This window comes from Talpa occidentalis, unplaced genomic scaffold (genome assembly GCF_014898055.3).
Source record: "Talpa occidentalis isolate TD23 unplaced genomic scaffold, MPIMG_talOcc4v2.1, whole genome shotgun sequence".
Lineage (NCBI taxonomy): Eukaryota > Metazoa > Chordata > Mammalia > Eulipotyphla > Talpidae > Talpa > Talpa occidentalis.
In genome coordinates this window covers 117254996-117278074 of record NW_026555331.1, presented here as the reverse complement: position 1 = coordinate 117278074, position 23079 = coordinate 117254996, and the positions used below count along the sequence as shown (strand labels likewise).

The following is a 23079-nucleotide window of genomic DNA, read 5'->3' as shown; positions in this document are numbered from 1 at the left end:
CTTCTTAAATATGCCCTTCTCAAAACCAAATAGTAGACCAAATTTATTTTATCATTTACTCCATTTGCTCACCCACTTGATTTCTGCTATAACTTCAACTTTCAGAATTTAACAGTGGATATTTTCACATATTCACTGTTTCCTATCTCTAAACCTACAGAAATATTCTTCCCTCCCATTAACCTCTCTGAATTTTATGCATCACTGCCCATTCTGAGCCCTTCCTGCATCATGAAACCCTCCCTCATTACTACTCTAAAGTCTTCATTTCTCAACTCTTACTTCTTGGGAGGTATGTCAAAAATCGGATATGGCTTCCAATCTTAATTTAGCAACTTACTAGCTCTGAGTTTATTTTTCCATCTGTAAAGTCCATATAACAAAGCCTATCAAATAATTACTGTTGTGGTACTTAGATGAACTACTGGACAAATAGAACTCACATAGCTGACAGAACACTAACAGAACAAAGTCAATATTTTAATCATTTTCTTTTTGTCCTTGTAATATACAGTGAATTACTTCACTATTGTTTAAATGTCATAGTCATTGACAAATATTCTATATTTGTGGTAACTTTCCCTTGAAGAATTGAGACTATTACTTTTTTATTAGATGTTTGGTGATAAGTTTTAGTGAGTATTCCACTTATCATAGCCATTTATCCATTAATTTTCAAACCAATAACTGTTAATGTTCTTAAATTTGTGATATAGTGCTAAATATTAATGGTACCTTATTAGTTTGAAATTAGAATTTAAAAGGATTTACTCTATACTATCAAAAAGAGAAGCATCACATTTTCATTAAACATCTGGTTTATAGACATCAATGTCCTAGAAAATAGGAATAAAAAGTGATTGAAATTAGAACGTCGCACTATAGCTGGCAAGTTACAAATATCAGAGATTAAAAGTAATAACAAAGGAGAATTCTATAAAACAGTATGGACAAACCATGTGGGATAAAGGAGGGGTAAATGAATTTGGGGAATTACAAAGCTGTGTTGGTTTTTTTTTTTAAATAAAATTACTTCAAGGAGGCCAGATTTTCATAATGTACTGACAAATTAAAAAAAAGAAAAACAAGTCCCAACAATTTCAGAACATGTTAAGCGCGCCCCCTGCTGTTCTCTGGCTGTAAATGTTTCATTCCTGTGGTTTTGGTGTAAGGGGTGGCCGGTACCCAGTAACGTTCTTAAGGAAGAGGTAAAGAAATGAATCAGATTATTCCTTCTTTCTCTTCCTCAAATTTATCTTCCATAAATATTTTAACCACAAGTAACTATAATTTGTTTCTGAGAAGGAACCCGATTTACCTCCATGCTCAAAGCCAAAGTCTGATGAAGTCATTTTAAGTTAATCCAGAGACCATCTTTCTAGAAACTCAAAGTTTTCCTGTGTAACATACAGAGGAAAATGGTAATCTAGTACAATGGCTGGAAGTCCATTGTGAGGATTCATTACAAACGCCAGAATCATTGCTTCACTGATGACCTCTCAAAGATTTGAGTTCCCACATTGCAATTTCACTCTTCTGAAAAAGGAGATTTCACTACACACTTCATTCTCTAACTTGTTGTCTTTCACTCAGACAGTTTGTTTCTAAATGCAGGATAAAGTGTATCACATGCCCAGTAAATAAAATCAGGATTAGGTAACAGAGCCATTAAGGCGGCTGGTCTTTGCTAATAGCTATTCTCTTAATCATGTCACATTGAATCTTCAGTAAGGTTATTTATTGTGGACTCTCATCTGTAGAGGCTGTTTGCTTCCTTGGTTATTTACAGCCACTGTCCAAGTGACCCCAGCCTGTCTTAAAGCATCCTAACAACATTGTCTTTAATGGTCCTTGGATTTTTATTGGACTGTTTTGGCTTTCAGTATTGAAAACGAAGCTACTTTCTCCTGAGGCAATAAATCTCATTCTGAAATTTTCTGCATATTCTAGCTGCAGGAAAGAAGAGGAGGAGTTTATAACAGCATGTGATAATAGCATGAGTTCTTAATATCTTAACCATGTGGTAGGATTTTCATAAACACTTTATATAAAAATCTGATACTAACCCTCACAGGAACCGTATGAGGTATAATATATTATTATCCTCAATTTTCAGATGAGAAACCCAAAAAGTACAGAGAGGTTAAGTTGCCTCCCACTGTCGGTCTGTAAGTGATTGCTGCGAGTCTATTACAGAGTTACCGTGAAAAATCATGTTGTGGCCTCAGTGAGCCAGAATATCTATCAATTGTATGATTAGAAGTATTGGCACAAGAATTGAGAAGATGATGATTCCCTAATATTTCTTTTAGTAAAATTATAAAAAACATAACCAAAATTGTCAGTTTATTAATCACTAAATTGTAATAATAATGATGTGAGTATATTCTTCAAAGGATATTTAAATATTTGAGCAGCAGCAGTATAGTGAACCTAATTCCTTCTTATAATTATGTAAGCACTTTGCTCATGTGTTCATATCTAAAATGAAAAATCAGAAATAGTATTTTGTTGAACCTTGTTTCATTCTCTCAAATAAGATTCATTCACAGGTAATTTAATTAATAGAAGGAAAAGAAGCTCCATAGATCTCATTATATAAGCATTTTCAATATTTTACTTATTATGTTTAATGAGTTTTAAATTTTAGAATATATTCATGATCTGTATTCACATTATATTAATTGATAATTTCAGTTTAATCTAAAAATATTCATGTTTAGGATTTTTAAATAAGAATTAATATACATGTTTTTGTTGCAGAAATGTGTAAGAGGGTAACCAACAACTTCAAACTATAAAACTTAATTTAAGAAGATAGCATTCGTGTGGTGCAAGTAGACTAAAAATATGAATAAGGAGAAATAGGAATGATATACAATTTCTCTTAAAAATTTATTATTTATCATTTAAAAATGATGGTGGGAACCAAATCCTATATTTTGTTTCTACTGCTGTCATTTTAGAAAATAGATGTTTCATTGTAAAATGTCAAAATTTATGTCATACTGGAAATTATATTCTATGCAACTATTTAAGGTTTGAAAATTTGGATGTTAACTTATATATGTGTTTGGGTTTACATAGCTTTTCAAAATTCTCTTGGGGGTACTTGACTGCTAAAGAATGAAATCTATTGCTCAAGCTCATGAGAGATATTTAATGACAACACTGTCAGAGGCCATGGAGATTCAGGGTGAATTGGGGGAAGGGGTGGTGGCATGTAAGGGCTGTGGATCCTGTATTTCTACTTCACTTTCAGTTTTGTGTCTTCAGAAGGTACAAGATCCTGAAGGGGCAAGGAACACACACACACACACACACACATATTGTTTGGGTGGAACTGACCTGCTTGTCTCCCAGAATGATGCAAGAATAGCAGAAAAATTCCTATTCCCTTAAGTGTAATTGGACAAAGAGGAAACCTCATCTGCTCTGGAAGGTCTCTGCATCAGTGACAAGAAACAACTGAGAGAACATCTGTGAATGGACGGCAACGTTTAAATAGAAAAATAATGTTGCCTCATATGCATAAAATACCAGTTGGCCCATTTAGATGAAATCTGAAGTAGAAAGAAACAAATGCTCAAATACTTGAAAAAAATGATTTTGCTTTCCTGATGAAAGAATAATAGCATATATTACTGAGATTTTATCAGATACTCTAGGATTTCTCACATGTATTAACTCATTGATTTCTCACAACTACTATATGTAATAGATATTATATGATTCCAATATTAGAGAAAGCAACAATTCATTAAGAAAGATGTAACTATCCCTGGCTATGCCACTTGTAAGTGGAGAGGTTGGAAAGGGAACTTGAAGTAGAAATTGAGATTCAGGGCCTCCCCGGTGGCGCAGCGGTTGAGCGCTGGGTTGCGAAACTGCGCGCGGCCTCTGCGGCGCCGGTTCGATCCCCGGCTGCTCCCCGGCCACCGGAGGAGAGTCCCACATGGCGCGCAGGCCTCTCCTGCCGCCCGCTGCTCCCCTCAGCAGTGTACTTCGGTCCTTCTGCCTACTCTGCTCCCCGCTCTGGCTCTGGTGAATTCTCTCACCCTCCCGTGCTTCTGACTGTACCCAGTGCATGTATAAACAAAAAACAAACAAACAAACCAGCAAACAAATAATAAATAAAGCATGCCTCTATTAAAAAAAAAAAAAAGAAATTGAGATTCATTTTGAAGTAATAATAATAATAATAATAATAATGATAATAAATTTTACTATTTTTCATAACAATCCCATTACATATCCATTTTGCCATGCAGAAATCACTGTTATTCATTTTGTAAAATGTTTGAATGACTTTTTTGTATAAATAATTCAGGAAAAACAAAACACTTAAAAAATACAATTCATCCTGCTTCTATGCTCCATGGTTGAGTGGTAACCTTACATAGGATGAACAGTTTTAATGTGTTTGTTATAATGTCATTCTTTTATAGCACTTTATGTAAGAAACACTCAAGCATGGCAACCTAATAGCCCTGAGAAATACACAATTCAAACTGTGTGGGAAGTGCTATATTATGAGATGAACATACAAATACATTAGTCACTAGAGAGAAGATTGCATTTTCTTAGAGCTAGTTCTTTGAATTCTTATTACCTGTGGGTGATGAAAGTAATACTGAAACCATTAAAACTGAAATACATATCAGAGCCCCTGTAGGAAAAGCAATGTATTGATAATGAAATTCACATAATGATACATACATATAATTGTTAAAATTGTTTTTGATTTGCCAAAGGGAGTTGTATTCTTTTCCAAAAGATCATTGGGAAAAAAATTTCCATAACGGCTTTCTACAGATTTGTTATCATGAATAAAATTCAATAAAATTCTCAATGTTCTGGCTAAGTAAACATTATTGCTCAGTCTGATTATTTCCTTGTCTAGACTTATTTACAAGCTTAACTTTGCTGCAAAATAAAGTTTCAAGGTCTCTCTTGAATTAAGTTAGAAGAATAGATATAAGAATCTGCCATCTTTTAATTTTTTTCACTTTGATAGGCAATATAAAACATTAAAATGCATTTAGATTATAAGAAAATCACTGAAAATATTTTAAATTAAAATCAAATGGAAATTTAACTGAGGGAGATACTGAAAAATAATGAGGCAATTTATGAATAGTGCAGAATCATCAGATTGGAAGATTTGAGATAACTTCAAATTTTTGTTCTTTTTTCTCCCATCACATTACTTTATATTGAAAGACCACAAGTAAACAGAAGAAATCTCTAATACTTTTGCCACTCAAATCTGCTAGGAGAATTATTAGTTAACTGTTGCTTTCTTCCCCTCATTTTTATAAAAGCTTTTTTTTTCCTTTTTTAACCTGTAAAGGTATTACCTGATCCACTGACTGCAGTTTCCTCACCTTGGATAACTGGCATTTAACTTGACAAAGAACACAACTGAGAGTTCTTGTTCTAGTAAGGTGTCACTTTCTAAATAAAAAAAAAAATTAAGACATTTATTGATTAATAACTTTATGATATTTTGTGTCCTAATATTTTACCAATATGAAGTTGGACAGAATATTAAGGCAGGAAGAAATTCAATTACTTTCCAAAGATAAGAGCTTGGATTCAAATCCAGGCATTTTGGCTCCTCAGGCCAGGCATTCTTAAATTATACTTTTTTTTTTTTTTTTCTGCTGTAGACACAACATAGTCTGAATTAACCTCTACAGATAGCTGCCTCTAAGAGAGAAAACAGTATGAATTTGCATGCATGTGTACAAAATATCAAAATACACATAGAAGTTGACAACATTGGATGTTTCTAGGTTAGGACTTGGGCAAACAAGGGTAGTGGTATAAGGAGAGGTTTCCATGTATATCCTTCTGGAAGTTTTGAATTTTGAAATGTCCAGATGCATTACTTTCACAAAAATGAATATGTAAATAAACAAAACTTAAGAGAAAGAAATTATAAAATTAAGTAGGTTTCTATCATGTCAAAAAGCATTTACAAACTGATTAAGAATAAGTTAATGGCTTTGGCGAGGAATTCAACATGTTTTATTTTACCAGGCAAGTTATTCTTCAAAACCCAATTAAATATTAAATGTACTAACTACATTTGTTTTCTTACAGAGTGAACATTCACTGTAAGGACACTTTCATCATGCTAAAATCTATTCACAAAACTACACTTTGAAAAAAAAGTGCATTTCTAGGAAATTTTATGTACAATGCAATGGAAAAACATATTAAGTCATAGAATAGTCAAACTACACAAAAGAAAACCAACCAACCACCAACATTCATATGTTAATATATTTGAGAAAGAAAATTCTCTTTATACTTGGCAGTTCTAACTCTGTTCACTGAATAGTTGGTCATAAATACTGAAGATGATCTTGGCTTATTACTGTAACATTTCTATTTGTGCATATAGAGGAGTAAAAAATCTAATTATAACCTTAAAACAGGTAAACCATTTGTTCAATAACCTGCTTTAGGAATTACTTTAAAATTATACATATTTTGAACAATCGCTTTTTAAAATAATTTTTTTTTAATGAATTTTATGTTGGGTATTGTAAGGCTATTTTTGCCCCATGGAAGTCTCCTCTTATACATCACAAATTTACTGCCACTTAAATAATATATCATATTCTTATATTCTGAATCATAACATTCATTTTGACAATAATCTTAGTTCTTGAGTGTAGTGCTTTAAAAAATGATATATCTACCTTGATTACCTCCTTCATGATTTAATAATAAATGATGCAATTTGTTTGCACTTGGAATCATGAAAATGTCTTTAAAATTCAATAACATGCAAGAGCAAATATTGTGATTTTTGAGAAATAAGAAAATATAAGGAAATTTTTCATATTTTCTCATCTAACCATTAATTGATACAAAAAAAACTCAATGCCAAATTATTAAAAAAATGATTCAAACATAAAATTAGAAGATAATTATATTACTCATCACAAAACTTACCATATTTGTATTTAAATACCATTGAACATAATGGACCAATGTTCTTCTTAAAGAACATATGTCTATTTGTATTTACGTTAATTTTTTCACCTCTTGACATATTAAGAACCTCTTCAGAACAAACAAAGGATCATAAAAATTGAATTGGTGACTTTTAAAAATGTGTATGCTATGTGAGGTTGGTAAATAAAAAAAGAAAGATGTGAGAATTAATCAGTGAAATTAATTACTGAAGTTAAAAAAAATAACCAATTTTTACAAACTTCTTAATAACATTGCATTTTTAATATTTTTCCAATGTATTTCACCCCTCATATACAAGTTTGATACGTCAAATATTTTTTCTTCATATATTGTTTAAATTGTCACACAGAACAAGAAGTCAGAACAAACACAGTAATCAAACAGTTTAAGATTATATTCTTTGAGTCAAAAATAACTTAAATAACTTCCAAGAAAAGAAAGCACTTTTGTTTGGAAGGTGATAACGTAAGAATATAAACTTAAATGCTTTACTGACATAGTTCCAATGAAGGTATTTATGGTGAGGGTCATTCATTTTATTTCTTGAAACAAGGGGACAAAAAATAATGATTGATATCAGCAACTGACAACATTTAAAATCTTAAAAAATAATTATATATTTCACTGGAAACAAAATTATTTTCTCTTGTGGATCATTCAGGTTCTGTAAAACTTTTAGATGCCTCTTCCCTTTTTCTTATCTATTCTACATTCCTTCTTACAGTTACTCTATCACATGCATTTATACAACTCTTAGTATGTAAAAGTTGTAAACCTGGCATTTTGTTTTCACATATAAAATTGCTGATAATAAGAAATCTAAACCCCTAAAACAAGAAAGGAAGATCCAGGGTTATGGCCCTTGCTCAATTAAGGGATATAAAATTTTTAGTTTTATAGCCACTGTATTGATTTTGAAGAAATGGTAAATAAACATATAAATAAAATCTGGATTAAGTTAAATATTTATATGCACCATGAGGACCATGACATGTCTAGTGCTAGTCAATATCATACAAGGAAATGCATGCTTATTTCAGTTCATGTAACATTCACTTTAAGAGTGAGCGATCACCATTCTCAGGATGTTTCCATGGGTAAAACCTAAGATTCTAAATTTGGTAATTAAAGATGGACTATTTGCTACAGTAAGCTTAAGCCCCAGGTGAGACAACATTTATGACTCTGGCAACTGATTTCTTCTGTTTCGACTTTTCCGGCTATTGATGAGTGCTTTTAACTTGCCATAGTCCCCTCTCATCTTTTGGGAATCTTCTCCCTGTTGATGTTGCTGTCTTGTGTCTTTGCAATATTGATTAATCATCTGCATTTCAGAGTGGCTGAATGCTCCCAAGATGTCCTTTGGGTGGAAGGGTAGAGCCCTTACTGAGCTGGCCCAGGTCCATGGGGACCATTTGTCTGTCACAACTGCTACCATCTCAGAATCTAAAACTTTGAAGTTGATCTTGGCTATGGTTTGCTTGAAGCTGTTTTCTGTTGCAATGCAGTGATACAGTCCTTGGTCAGAATCCTGAACGGAACGAATCAGGAGTCCTTGCGAAGTGGCTATGATCCGTTCATTCAGCTTGACCTAAGAAACACATCAAAATTCTAAAACCCAATTCCATAGTTTCTAAAAATGTATGACCATATATATAGTGTATTATTGACTTTCACAAATTTAGCAAAAGCATTACGTACTAATTGGTTTCTTTTGTAGGGACACACTTTTTTTGCTTAGTAGATCTTGTATCTCTTTAAATTTATTAAAGAGAGGGTAAGTTATTACTTACATATCTAAAAATAGCTGAAAATGCATTCCCTTTGGATAGAAGGAATTACTCTACATATAAGCATCAGCTTTGGTTGCTTTTGGAATGTGAATCACACATAGTCAGTACAAAAAATGAAATTCACAGATACTTTAAAATATCTATTTAAACCATGAGTTCTTGCCTTTTATTATATGCAAATTTACTCACTTGTTTATAAAAAAAGCTACATAAAGTTCTTACTTTTTATTATATGCACATTTACTCACGTGTTTGTAAAAACATAAAGCTACAACTAAAGGGTTGAGTTTTGCTTTTTTTCAATGAATAAATTAATATCATCTTAACTAAGACTTACATAAAAGGCAGTTTTAAGCATTGCCAAGGGGTTTTTCGAATTATCTTACAGTAAATAATGAGTAAAAATAAGCTGGAATGTCATTGTCTTCTGTCTTCTAAGTTGTTTTACTTTCCAAATAAAGGTAGTAGAGAGCTAGAGATTAATATATATTTTGCAGATTTATACTAGAAAAAACTGTCATTTTCTGGGTATCAGCTAACTGCTTTAAATACATCTTCCTCACAGTTTCAACTATAGGCTTGTCAATGGACAAATAAAAGCCTAAGTGGTAAGGGTTTCCTTGACTTGTAAATTCTGGAATGCTCTTTCACTGAGAAGAAAAATAATTGACTCAAGTCAAAATAAAGGAATGTATGTGAAATGTTTTCCTAATGGTAAATCTGTGTACATGCATTCTTTACTATTAATTAAATCCAAATCAGAGAAATGTTGTTTTAAATAAAAAAAAAATACTAACACACATAAAAGGTATAGTATTGAAATAATAGAAGGGGACTAGAGGAAGAAGAACTGATTACCTATCTCTATAAAGTGATTTTTTTTTAATAGAGGCATGTTTTATTTATTTATTTGTTTGTTTGTTTTGTTTATACATGCACTGGGTACAGTCAGAAGCGCGGGAGGGTAAGAGAATTCACCAGAGCCAGAGCGGGGAGCAGAGCAGGCAGAAGGACCGAAGTACACTGCTGAGGGAGCAGCGGGTGGCAGGAGAGGTCTGCGCGCCATGTGGGACCCTCCTGCGGTGGCCAGGGAGCAGCTGGGGATCGAACTGGCGCCGCAGAGGCCGCGGGCAGCTTCGCAACCCAGCGCTCCACTGCTGCGCCACCGGGGAGGCCCTATAAAGTGATGTTTTGATGTTAATTTGATTTGTGAAGTTTTAATGTGCCTCAAAGAGAGTTTTAATAATGTAGAAATGCCTTCAGAAATGAATGAAGAGAAATTCTTTCCCATTTACAGAAAAATTGGAAAACATTTTAGAGGCCAAGATAACATAACTTTAATATATGTATAATATTTGGTGCAGAAATTATAATTCCAGGAATTTATGTAGAGGATATACTCTCAAAAATACCCCAATATTTATTTATATCATGTTTTATATAAGAAGGGAAAAAAAGAGCTTGCCAGGAGATAACTTTAAAAAATTTAAGGTAAGGAGGTTTCTCATATATGTTAAAATGAATCTTCCATATGACCCAGCAATCCCACTCATAGTATCTACCCTAAGAATATAGAAACACAAATTCAAAAGGATATATGTAATCCCATATTCATTGTAGCACTATTTATAATAACTAAGTTATAGAGACAATGTACATGCTCAAGGACAGGGGAACAGATCAGAAAAATGTGGCATACATACACAATGGTATACTACTCAGTTATTAAAAAGGATAAACTCCTGTCATTTGCAGCAATGTGGATGGAACTGAAAAAGATAGTGCTAAGATAAACACTGGATGGTATCACTTATATGTGGACTATGGAAAAAGATAACAAAGGATCACTCCAATCCTAAACCAAAAATAAACTCAACATTTGATTGCAAAACTGATGCAACCAGAAGGGGAGGGTAGTAGAATGAGAGTGGAGGAGGGAAGGAGTCCAAAGAAACATGGTGAAGATTGCTGGGGCATGATTGGTGTGCTAGGTGTCAAAGTATGTCTTAGTAGAGGTTTGAAATTATAACCTCTGGAACAAATACAAAGATGTAAATCTACTTGACCTCAATAAAGATAATTTGGGAAAACAACAACAAAAAAAACAACAACAAAATCTTAAGTTATATTTATACAAAGAAATCCTATGCAGCCAAGAAAAATGAAGTAGTTCCAAAGGTACTGATATGAAATTGTGAATGGGTGTGTGTGTGAGAGAGAGAGAGAGAGCAAGACAGACAGACAGACAGACAGAGAGAGAGAGAGAGAGAGAGAGAGAGAGAGAAATGATAGAAGGAATATATAATTCTTGGTAGCTCTATACACTAGGAAGTGGGAATAAAGGTTAGAAGCAGAGAGGAAGAGAGTATTTAGTTTTTATTTTGTGTTAGAGTGCATGATTAGCATTTTTCTCCATGAGTTTTTAGCATTTGTCTTAATTTTTTAAAATCATATTTAGCTAAATTATTATAAGAAGTGAGTCACTTGTGTAAACTACTAAGGAAGAATTAGGATACATTTATTAAAATATTAATAGTTAATTTTACTATATTAAAATAAAGTACAATTGTGCTTTAAATTCTGGGCAGAAAGGATTTTTGTAACAGTTAATGTTTCTTAAAGTTTGAAACTTTTCTTAGGTTTTGAGTATTAAATTATAACATTCCAATGCGTTTGAGATTTGAAGAAAAATCAAGAAGCTAATATTTAGGTCTCCACATTCTTGAAATAAAACATTGAAATTACACAACAGAGATAAATGAAATTTTTAATACATTTCATATTTTAAAAATGAAGTAATAATGGTTTGCACTTATTACATTTTAAATTCTATTAATTTCAAAGACATGTATTCAAGCCTACATATACTCATTTAGTAAAAATTTAAACAGCTGTAATTATATTCACTTATTTTATCTTATTCTATTGAACTTTGTACTGAATAAAAGACAAACATTTTATCCATGTTAGGTAATCCATGTTTGAGTTTTAGATTTTCAATTTACATGCAAATATCCAGACTTTTCCAAGAAGGATTGTTCATATCTGAGTGTCATACTTTATTCTAATAAATTCATGTCTATAAAATCATCACACATTAATTTTTCCTCAGGTTACTTTGCGAGGCAGTTACTTTCCAGATTCATTCATAAGAATTTCAAATAATTAAACTCTAGAAATTTCAAAACTTATTTCATGACAGATTTTATAGCAAAGAAAACAGATTTAATGAAATGTTTTTCATGAAAAAATTTATCGAATTCTTGGATAAGAAGGCACATTGCAGTCCATCCAGCTCCTTCAGATAGTTAAATCTCTTGTTAAGCAAGTGGTCATCAGTCTATAATTTAATATTTTGGTGACACGGGACCCACAATTTTCTAAACAGCTCTTAACATATTTGGATAGACAGGTCAGAGATTCAATATCTATTTCAGTAACTCTGATGTAGCATTGTGCTTTATAGCTTGTGATTATATTCACTTTGCAAAAACCTATTTAACTTAACTTGTAGTATCACAACTACCCATAACAGAAGAATACACACAAATGTAGTAGGCTCCAATTTCCCCTTTGCTCCAACAGATTTTATGATGTACTGCTAATAGCATCACATTGGAGACTACCCTAAGTTTTTATATATATTTCTTCTCATTTGTCAGGACAAGGTAACATCAATATTTATGGAATTTATCATTTATAATATTTTACTCTATGCTATTTTATAATCTTCCTCTTTTAAAACAGCTCTTTCCAAGTGAAAAGGCAAAATAAGTACTCTTTTATTTGAAAATCTATTTTTTTAAAATCTATATCACTAAAAAAAGGCGATGATTCCATAAACAATGACTCCATATAGTTCTTAAACAAAACCTGAGAGTATGAGTAATAAATGGAAACATTACCACATAGCAGAAAAATGCTTTTTACCACATAGGTTATAGAGCAATTTCTTGCTAAAGAAAATTGAACTTTTTTCCAAGCCCCCTTTTATCTGTGAATCACACAAAGGTGCTGTTGTGTGAGAACTTGGCTTCTGAATTTGCACACATCTTGTTTCCTTTACAAATGCTTCCTTGCATCAATACGTGTCTGCATGCCCAAGCTCTTGTTTCAATCCCCAAGTTATGGAGGTGAGCAGGCAGACAGGATTTCTAATTAATCCATCAACTGTGCAGACAAAGGATTTTAAAGAAGGTGGCACTTGTCATCCCAAAGACATAAAAGGATGTTCATATGCCTTTTCTTTTTTGTTTGATCTGAACCTCACTGAAGGATGTTGATTTAATGCTCTTTCCAAAGCCCTGATTGATTGCTGCTGTGCGGCAAAACTCACCTCTTTCCTCCTGTCTTTGTCTTTCTGTAACAGCCACTTGATAGATGCCTGTGGAGACTTGGGGGCACACTCAAGGAAAGTGGTGTTATTTTTTACCCCATACTGAACAATTTCAGCTGCATTTCTATATGCTGGAAAGCAAAAAATAAGGAAGAGGGAGAGGAGAGAGAGAAGCAATAATGTTCAGAATAAATTCTATATGTACATTTATTTCTCAATAAAATTGTGATAAACTCAGGCAGCCCCCTAAAGGAAGTCTTAATCACTTAATAACAAATGACTAGTATACATTATTTAGCTGTTTTGTTTAGTATAAAGGGAAGAAGAGGAAAACAAAGGGGGTTCATATTTCTTCAAGAATTGTTCTTTTCCAATTATGCAATTAGTACAACTCTGAACATTTATTTATTACAAAACCTTGTGAATTAGGTTTTCTTGGTGGAGAAAACTGAGGCTGAGTGCTATATGAAGAAACATATCTTAGTTAAAGAGTTACTAAGCGGCAGGCAATATTACCCCACCCCTACACTCCATACCCTGTTATATAAATGAGATTCAGAAGCGGTGGGAGGAGGTGGAAAGCAAAGTGTGGAATGTAGCTGTTGAGAACAGTGCTTGGAATCAGAGGTATCTGATTCTTGACTTCACCAATACTGCCTGCGCAACCTTAGACAAATTACCTGACTCTGTGTGCCTAAGTTTTATTTGACTTTAAAAAATGGATGATGATATTTTTACACAAGTTCTGATATAATCATCTGGTAGTTCAGACTTGGACAAAATCCTCATTCATGAAGTCGGGGTAATAGTCGTTTTGAGCATTTAATGAGGTTATCCATAAAAAAAGCACTTAGTTCAGGTTCTGACACAAAGTCATTATTATTTCCACTGCCAGTACTCCTTGCACTTTGAACACTACCGCTATGAATGGGAACTGACACACGCATTTAGGAAATACTCAGTAAATAGAGAAACGGTGATCTGAATTTATTCCCTCCCTTGGATGGAACAGGAAACCTGGAACCCCCCCTTTTCCTGGGGACCACCATGTTACACCTGTAGTTAGTAACAAGAATGCTATTCTTTACTAAAGAAAAGTTTAGATTCAAGAAGGTTAGAAATAAAAGTGTCAGTAGTAATTGTTAACAATAGCACATTTGTAGCACCCTGGGGATCCAGAGAAAGGTGTGCCTGGAGATACTTCTGATTGGTAAAGTGTTGGATTATATGGGCGGAGGCTGTGACTGGTGGGAAAAGCACAATGACATAATATCTCCATGTAAGTACAGGAAGGAAGGGTTAGATTAATTCTAAGACACAAAGCAAAACTGTGAAATGTATATAGAATTGTTTTAGTTGCAATACTACAATAAACTAAGAGCAAAATTATTTGCAAAAATGAGAGAGTGGAAATAAAAATCTAGTGATGGATAAGTGGATAAATAAATTGTGGCACATACTTACAACGGAATATTAAGCAACTTTAAACAAGAAGGAAATTCTGACACATTATATGAGTGATCCCTAAAGAAAACATTATGCTAGAGGCCTGCAGCCTCTGCAGCACCGGTTCATTCCCCGGCCGCTGGCGAGGGTCCCACACACACAAAAAAAATGAAATACACCAGTTATGATTGGACAAATATTATATGATTTTACTTGTATGAGGTACTTGGAGTAGCTAATATCAGAGACAAAAAGTAGAATTGTGGTTGCCATTCTGGGAGAAATAGGGAATTATTACTTAATGAGCATGAAATTTCACTTTGCGTAGATTCAACAATTTTGGAGATGGATGCTGGTGATAACTGCACAACAATGTGAATGCACTTAATGTCACAGAAATGCACACTTTAAAACAAATAAGGTGCTATTTCATTTGATCTTCAGTGGACTATGGTTGAGGATGAAGGGTGTTTTGGTAGTGGGTGTGGTGTGATAATATACATCTGAAGAGGGATGAGCTTAAAGCTCTAAATCATATATAGTGCTATAAATCAAAGTGACCTTAATCAGGAATATAGGAGAAAAAAAAGTATGAAAAAGTAAAATCCTTTTTGATTCAGAAGGAAAATTATAGCTAAGAATATCTATAATTACCATTAAATTGAAAGACCTACTAATAAACATACCCAAGGCATCTGTGTAATCAGATGCTTGATTTACATAATCTCAGTTAACATAAAAATAACATTTAATTTCTAATTATCATCTATGTGTACTAAGAATTTTTAGAGTGAATCTTTCCATAAAATGAAAGACCTAATATATTACAATGGATTCCTGAACTGAAATGTGATGTGGAACATGGCTACTTTTTACCAAATTTGATCATTACTCATTTAATACCTTTTAGATTAAATCCTCTGCATTGAGTCAGTGGGTTGCCATGTCTCACATCTTGTCTTCGACTTCTCCTGTAAGTGCAGAAATTTATACAACTAACTTAGAATTAACATTATTAATTATACCACATTTAAAAGATTGCCTTTTTAACTTCACAGTTTGATTGCCTGAGCAATTATAAAGAAAAGAGGTCTGTTTCTCTAGCACTGCTATCTGACACTTCTAGTTCAATGCTTCAGTGATAAGGTGTGTATTTACCATTGTCTTTCACTCTGAATACATTCAATCTCTCTCCAAGTACCACTTAGGATAGAATGACTATGAACCTCCTATGTGAATTTCCTGCTAGTTTCCCTCATTGATACTATAAATTTGTAGAGACACTTAATCAACATTTTCAGCAGGGCAGTCATCTGAACCTTTTGTATGTACATATTTCTTGAAGGCATTTGTATAGCATTGGGAAAGCATTATAGGCTATTCATTCAGCTAAAAAGCAAAATCATTTTCTTCTTGTATAAAAGACAGATATTTAAAAGATTGAACTGATTATGTTGTCTTAAAGTTTTTACTTACATGCCTGAATCTAGAATAAATAATATTTGAGATTAAATTGTAGCATTTGACACAAATACACAAATATTTATGATACCTGAAGGCAAAGTAGAAAATAATGTTTATGTTGCTTACTATGAACAATCTTTGTTTAAAAAAGAGAAATTGCTGAATCAATGATATTCAACAATTTGCATCAAATAATTGATTTTCAAATGTAACTCTACTTCTCTGTTTCTACACAAAGGACAAGCTTCTGTATTTGTGCCTATGAGTCTTTCTAAGTGATCTTGATGTTCCAGTTAGACAAGCAGAATAAAACCAGATAATGAACACTATTAAAGGAAATGAATGTAGAAAACATTCCAAGTGATTACTTTCATCAATACAAGTTATTCTCTAAAGATAAAAAATGGTACATAGGGAATGTAGAAAAAAGGTTAATTCATTCAGGACACATGTTATGCAGTCGCTGCAAATGTATGTTTTACTAGTTTGGACATAATTTTGAGAATTATAAAAGGTGGTCAAAGATGAGTATGGTTAGGCCTCCCCGGTGGTGCAGCGGGTTGAGCACAGCACTGTGAAGCTGTCTGCAGCTTCTGCAGTGTGGGTTCGATTCCCGGCCAGCCAGGGAGAGTCCCACATGGCGCGGCAGACCGCTCCTGTCCTACCGCTGCTCCCCTCAGCAGTGCTTTCGGTACGTCTGCCTGTTCTGCTCCCCACTCTGTCTCTGGTGAGTCCTTTTACCCTCTCGTGCCTCTGGCCTGTACCCCACTATTGTATAAATAAAAAATAAATCTTTAAAAAAAAAAAGGTGTGTGGAGTTTAGAATAGCCCAAATAACATCTAAAAAAAAAAAGTATGGTTAGGCCAATGTTTTTTGTTTTTTTTTTATTTTTGGCTTTTTTTTTTTTTAGATTTATTTTTATTTATTTATACAAGCACTGGGTACAGTCAGAAGCGTGGGAGGGTGAGAGAATTCACCAGAGCCAGAGCGGGGAGCAGAACAGGCAGAAGGACTGAAGGACCGAAGTACACTGCTGAGGGGAGCAGCGGGCGGCAGGAGAGGTCTGCGAGCCATGTGGGACCCTCCTTCAGTGGCCGGGGAGCAGCCGTGGATCCAACCGGCACTGCAGAGGCTGCGGGCAGCTTTGCAACCCAGCGCTCCACCGCTGCGCCACCGGGGAAGCCCTATTTTTGGCTTTTTTGATGGAATCAAGACACTGGTAGATATCATTAAGACAGCTTTTTAAATAGCTGCTACTTACTTTCTCAACCTTTGACACATCATTTAATACCAGGCATAAGATTATAAGAGTAAAGAATTAAAAGTTTCCATTCTTTATTATAAGAACATGACTAAGATCATGATTTGTAGTGATTTGTAGTGATTTGTAGTGTTAGGACAGTGTTAGGATAGTGTAGTGTTAGGATAGTGTTGGGGTTATAATTTGTCAGAGAATATGAGAACAAGTGAATCAACTCATTTCAGCAGAAAATTCTAAAATGTGAAAAAAAAATCTCAAATATGCCACGACAGTGTACATATAGTATGGATTTTACTTGAGAAATATTCTTTGTTAAATAAAAGTACTTCTTGGCCAAAGTTAATGTCTGAAAGTTTTGTAGGGAAGAAGTACTAATCTTCAATTTCTTCATGTTTAGGTTGCTATGGGTTGATGGTAAGATTCATTTCGTGGTCCTCATACCACTTTCTAAGACAGGATAATGGATCTGTTTAACAGACTGAGGACTGTATCCCAGGTGTTAATAAAATAAATTTTTAGAACTACTTACCAAAAAAAGGTATTATCTTACAAAAATTATAGTGATGATTTTTAAATATTGCTGTAATAATCAGCACTACAAAAACAACTATGGTCAAAAATAGTTAACAGTAGTCACAATTTTTTTTAAATTATATTTGTAATGCTCTTCCTTTACACTTTTTGTCCAGGTTCAGACCTCCAGTCCAGTGCAAAGACAGAATATTGAAGGGTAATGAGGTCTGGAAATAATATGTATAAATCAAAAAAAAAAAAAAAAAAAGGCCAGAGACTTGAATAAATCTTAAAAATACAGGGAGAAACAGAGTTTTTAAACAGATACTAAATCCTCCTGGTTTAAAATATGGGAAATCTCTTCCTATCTCATTCTTTTAAATACAGAATACTTTTATATTATCCAGTCCAGATACCCCTCTTTATTCCACATTCTTATGTCTAACTACTTGTGTAGTATATCCATTTGACTATCTCACAGGCACGATTATTTAATGTGCTTTTTCTCCCCATGAACCTGTTCCTTCCACAGTCTTCCCTTCTTCAAAAATGGGATCTATATATTTCATAATGCTCATTTCTGACATGGTTCATTTTCAGCCCCCTACTTCTCTAACATTCCATATCTAATATAGCAGTAGGTTCTCTAGCTCTATCCAGAATCACACCACTTTCTCTCTGCACCTCTGTCATCCCTGTTCAAGAAACCATGTAACTCATCAAAATCATTATGGTAGACTGTCTTGCAACTTCTACCTCTGCCTCTCTCCCATTCCTCCCACCCCTTCTCTTCCTATCCTGGGGCTGGAGTCCCATCTAAACCCATCCAGAGTGATTTTTTTCAATCAAAAGTCAAATAGTATCACTCATGTGTCAAACACTCTCAGATGGTTCCCATTTTACTCTAAACAAAAGTCCTTCAATGACTTATTAAGTCCTATGTCATCTGACATTCTGACCTTGCTTCTCCCTACCCTTTCATTTCTCATTCCAGAATAGTCCCATTAGTTTTGATATTGTTTCTTAAACAATCCCAGTACACCCAATTACAAGGATTTCTGGTCCTTCTTTTGGAATGCAGTTCTCCCCAGTAATGCCTTGGTGCCTCTCTTCATCACATTCAAGTCCTTATTCAAATATTACAACCTCCAGAAGGCATCCCTTGACATCCATTTAACATTACACCCCCTGCTACCCACTAGCCCTGACTCCCTTCTTTGCCTTTTAAAATTCGCTGACCTTATCAATATTTGATATACTATAGGGTTTCCTTATTTATTTATTATCTACCTTTGCCTTCTAGAATTTATTATCACTAAAGGAAGGAACTTTTGTCTTTTGTGTGTTATTGATTTTCCTGTTATATGCCTAGCTCGAGACCATTGCCTGATAAATTATTTTCCTATGATACATATATGTTGCACTAGTACAGAAAAGGATCAGAATAATTTTGATATGCACAAACACTAAGGTTATTTAATCTGTCAATAGACTTAAGGCTTATATCTATACCAGAGGATAAAGGAACCAGAAAATACCAAGATCATTTGTGCTCATAGCCGAACCTATTTGGTCTCTCCAGTTAAACTTATTTTTTTTTAGGGGTTTTGGTCCTGTGATTCATCATGATCCATATCTAGGTATAACTGAAAATTGCTGTGACCTTGATTGACTCTGAATCTGCATTTTCTTTGTTCTACAAACAATTTTGCTACTGATGGTTTATTCCAACTTGGTTCAGAGTAGTTTTCTTAGTCTTTGCTGTGATAAAAGGCATGCTGGTTCAGTCTGCCTTTCTCTCTTAACTCTAATTAGCAACCATTCCCTTACTATTCCAAAGGGTAAATCATGGCAATAAATTTGTTTTGAAAACAAATCAGGGTACTCAACCTGGACCAATGCTTGTTACCTGAACTAGGACAAGGATTGGATTACAGGATAATTAAGCAGCACATGGAAACCCTAAGAAGATGGAATTTTAAGATACCCTGTATCATAGAAAATGAAACATAGAAGTTAGGTAAATAGCTAAAATGCTATTTGAAATATTTGATCAATTTCAGGGGGGCAACTGTGTTGCCTCAGAACTACAAAGGGAGAAAGAACTTTTTGCAAAGAAATGTGTTCTAACATATCTTGAGAATATAAAGTTATAAAGCAAGGCCATTTTCTTCAGTGAAATAGTATATGCTGCTAAGTGCTAAATGTAGCTGCTATGACTTTTAGAGCCATCTTTTCTACTACCACAACAGAACTGATTCTGAAGATGTGGTGACATCAATTTTGATTTTCAGCTGAATGTTTAGTACTCACCTCTTCCCTGTTGGGTAGAACCTGGAACAAGAATGGCCATCCCAGGCGCAGTAAGGGTCCCTGGCCAGGCAGCAGTCAGCACAGGCTGTGCCATAGATGTGGCAGCGATGCAGTGACACTTGGGAAACCCCTTCATTAGAGCTCACATACAACTGTTGCTATTAAAGGAATCATGATGATTTATTTCAGATGTGGAAGTTAAAAGAAGACTTTCAGCAGGAACCCATTATAATACATGCACACAAACCCTTGGACTCATTCGAAATAGACTAAAAACGAGAAGCAAAGTACTGAAGGGTATAAAGCCAAAATAAATAGAATTTTCCTACATTAATATGCCTATAACATTACCACTTTCCTGTTTAAAAAAAAGCTCAAAGTTCTATGTAGAATGGTAATGTGTTTTAGACATTGGGATTCATTGTTCTCTAAGATTTGAGCTAATATATTGCAGATTTAAATTATGATGTTTTCTTTCTTTCTTTGAATGTTGTCTCTTGGCAAAGCACAGGACAACTTTCTTATTCTTCAAGTCTGGCAACCCAATACCTTGTAAATTTGAAAATGTCAAGTTTAAAATAAAGGGAAATTTTAAGTTAGGAAAAAAGGTAGACAGCAAGTATTAGGTAATTTTTTTAAATTCCATGTGCCCTGGAAGTGATACATTATTCATTAAAACAATGCAAAATTTATTTATAGAATATTATTATTTTTATTTAGATATCAAAAGTTGTTCGTTACTCTAAGTAAGATGTAAATAAAGATTTTATCCTCCTTTACTTATAGGGTGTCAAGAGTCTTAGGCTACTTCTCCAGTTCCTTTAATTGTACATAAAATGGTTCTCAGGAGCTAAAAGGATAAATTTTTAATTGATACTCCTTGTTTTACAAAACACAGATACTATGAAATTCAAGTTAGCTAAGAATCTCTAAGCTGCAATTTGTATTCATGTACATACACATATGCATGCGCACATCTATACATATTTATGAACACATACAGCTTAAACATTAAATCAATGGGGCATCACAGGTCCACCAGGCTCTGGAGGGAGACTGCTTGAATTAAAATCCCATGTCAACTCCTTTGTAACTTTTCAAAATCCTAGATTCCTATTGATAAACGGGATAATATAGCATCTAACTTACATAATTTTTGTAAAAACTAAATGCAGTAGGAGCTAATTCCACATATAACACTTTGAACAGTTTTAGGCTAATAAGCACTGAATAAATGTTCAAAGTAGCAGTATTTGTCAATAAACAAAACTACTAATAAGCTATAAATATTAATCAGTCATTCAAATCACATCTAATCATATTATGTCAATGTAAAATAATTGTTTGACTCAACTAATTTTTCATAAATTGTGATGAAAATGATTGATCATCAGTCGAGATATTCAAACTATTAAAAACTACTTTTTGTTTTGACAATAATAACTTCCGTAGGTAGGGCTGGGATCAGTTTTCACTGAGTACATTAATAAATAACAGAGTGAATGGAATAGCTCATTAAAATATTTTAGGAAACTGGTTTACTTGAGAAAATTATATAGGTAGTCTCATTGTGGAAATTATCTTTTTAATTAATTCAACTATTTTCTGCTATATGGAATATGTGAATATCTTAGGGAATAAAAAAGCATAAATCTGGGATAATAAAATTGAGCACTAAAGTAGGCACTAAATACAATGTATTTAAATTATACATAAAACAACACTGGCAATTTCACACAGGAAAAAAACTGCAGTATTCCACTATAAACTAATTTCAAAAGAAGTCAAATTACTCTGCCCTGAATCTAACTGGCCTAAACATTTTAGATTATATATATTATGTTGAAAAAATACTTAATACTCAGTTTTTCCTGGATGTAGGTGCATGTTTATATTACAATTTTATGGACCGGGTTGTGAACTAGAAGTTCACAAGTTGAATTACAAGTTGAAGCTTGTCATTGTGTATAAGACTATTATGCCACACAAATGGCTTTGTGTCCATTTTGAATTTTGATTGGAAACTTTTTCTTTCCATTTAACTACTGTAAACAAAGGCCTTCCCTGCTGACTTCAAAGACAATTCTGACTTGAGATCAGCTCCCTAGGACATTGGGGAAAATGACAAATAGCTTCTTGTTACTTGGGAAAATGTTCGTTATGTACCATCCAAACATTTTTACAGATGAGATCTTTAGGTCCGTTATACCCTATTTATTTTTCTTCATAAAATTTAGTCAAGTGAAAAGAGTACAAGACTGACTTTGGAATACTTCTTCATCTGTAACAGACCAAATATGGTGAAGAGCACTTAAGTTATGTCAGCCGTTGTGCTAACACATAAAACCTTTATTCCATATTCCAAGAAAAATAAGACTTAGGCTCTAACAAACAGCATTTCCCAAGGACCCACTTTATTGTAGGCAACTTATATAAATTAACTCATTTGTGAGAAAGGCATTACCTTGCAGAGGCAAAAACTTAGGTCACTGAAGTTAAATGATTTGTTCATAATTTATGGTCAGATTGGGATTCAGATGCATGTCAGTTCTACTCTGAAGCCTACTTCCTTGACTACAATCATCCAATCCTCAGAAGTTTTGTTTTAGAGAGATCACCTTTGGGGGCTGAAGAGGTACAATTTTTGCACCTTTAGAGACTGGAATTAGGCTTTTCCTTCCTGATTATTGTTTATTTGTATGTTCAGTCACAGAGTAGAAGATTAAAACATTTCTGATAATCAAAATGAAGCATTTCCCCCCAAATTCTGATTTCTAGTATAGCTTACATTTGAGACAGTCAGATTTTTTTTAATGACATGGATAAGCTAAAAAAATAGTGCTTCTTTAGAAATAAGCATAAAAGAATGCACCACACATTTCAAACATGTGACAACAGCAGGGTTTCAAAAGAAGTCTGATTACTCATTTCAAGCTCCTGAGAATGTTAGTGATGTTAT

At 33.6% G+C, this 23079-nt stretch overlaps 1 protein-coding gene across 1 annotated transcript in view; it reads right to left on the bottom strand.

Annotated features, from left to right (window-relative positions):
- Positions 1 to 5517: 5517 nt before the first annotated feature.
- SEMA3C (semaphorin 3C) overlaps positions 5518 to 23079 on the bottom strand; it is a 151648-nt gene continuing 134086 nt past the window's right edge. The window contains exons 15-18 of the mRNA XM_037510869.2: positions 20121 to 20278; positions 15472 to 15539; positions 13123 to 13253; positions 5518 to 8584 (exon numbers count right to left, since the gene is read on the bottom strand). Coding sequence (XP_037366766.2) covers positions 8171 to 8584; positions 13123 to 13253; positions 15472 to 15539; positions 20121 to 20278 — 771 coding nt within the window. The 3' untranslated portion in view covers positions 5518 to 8170. The remainder of the gene's footprint in view (positions 8585 to 13122; positions 13254 to 15471; positions 15540 to 20120; positions 20279 to 23079) is intronic.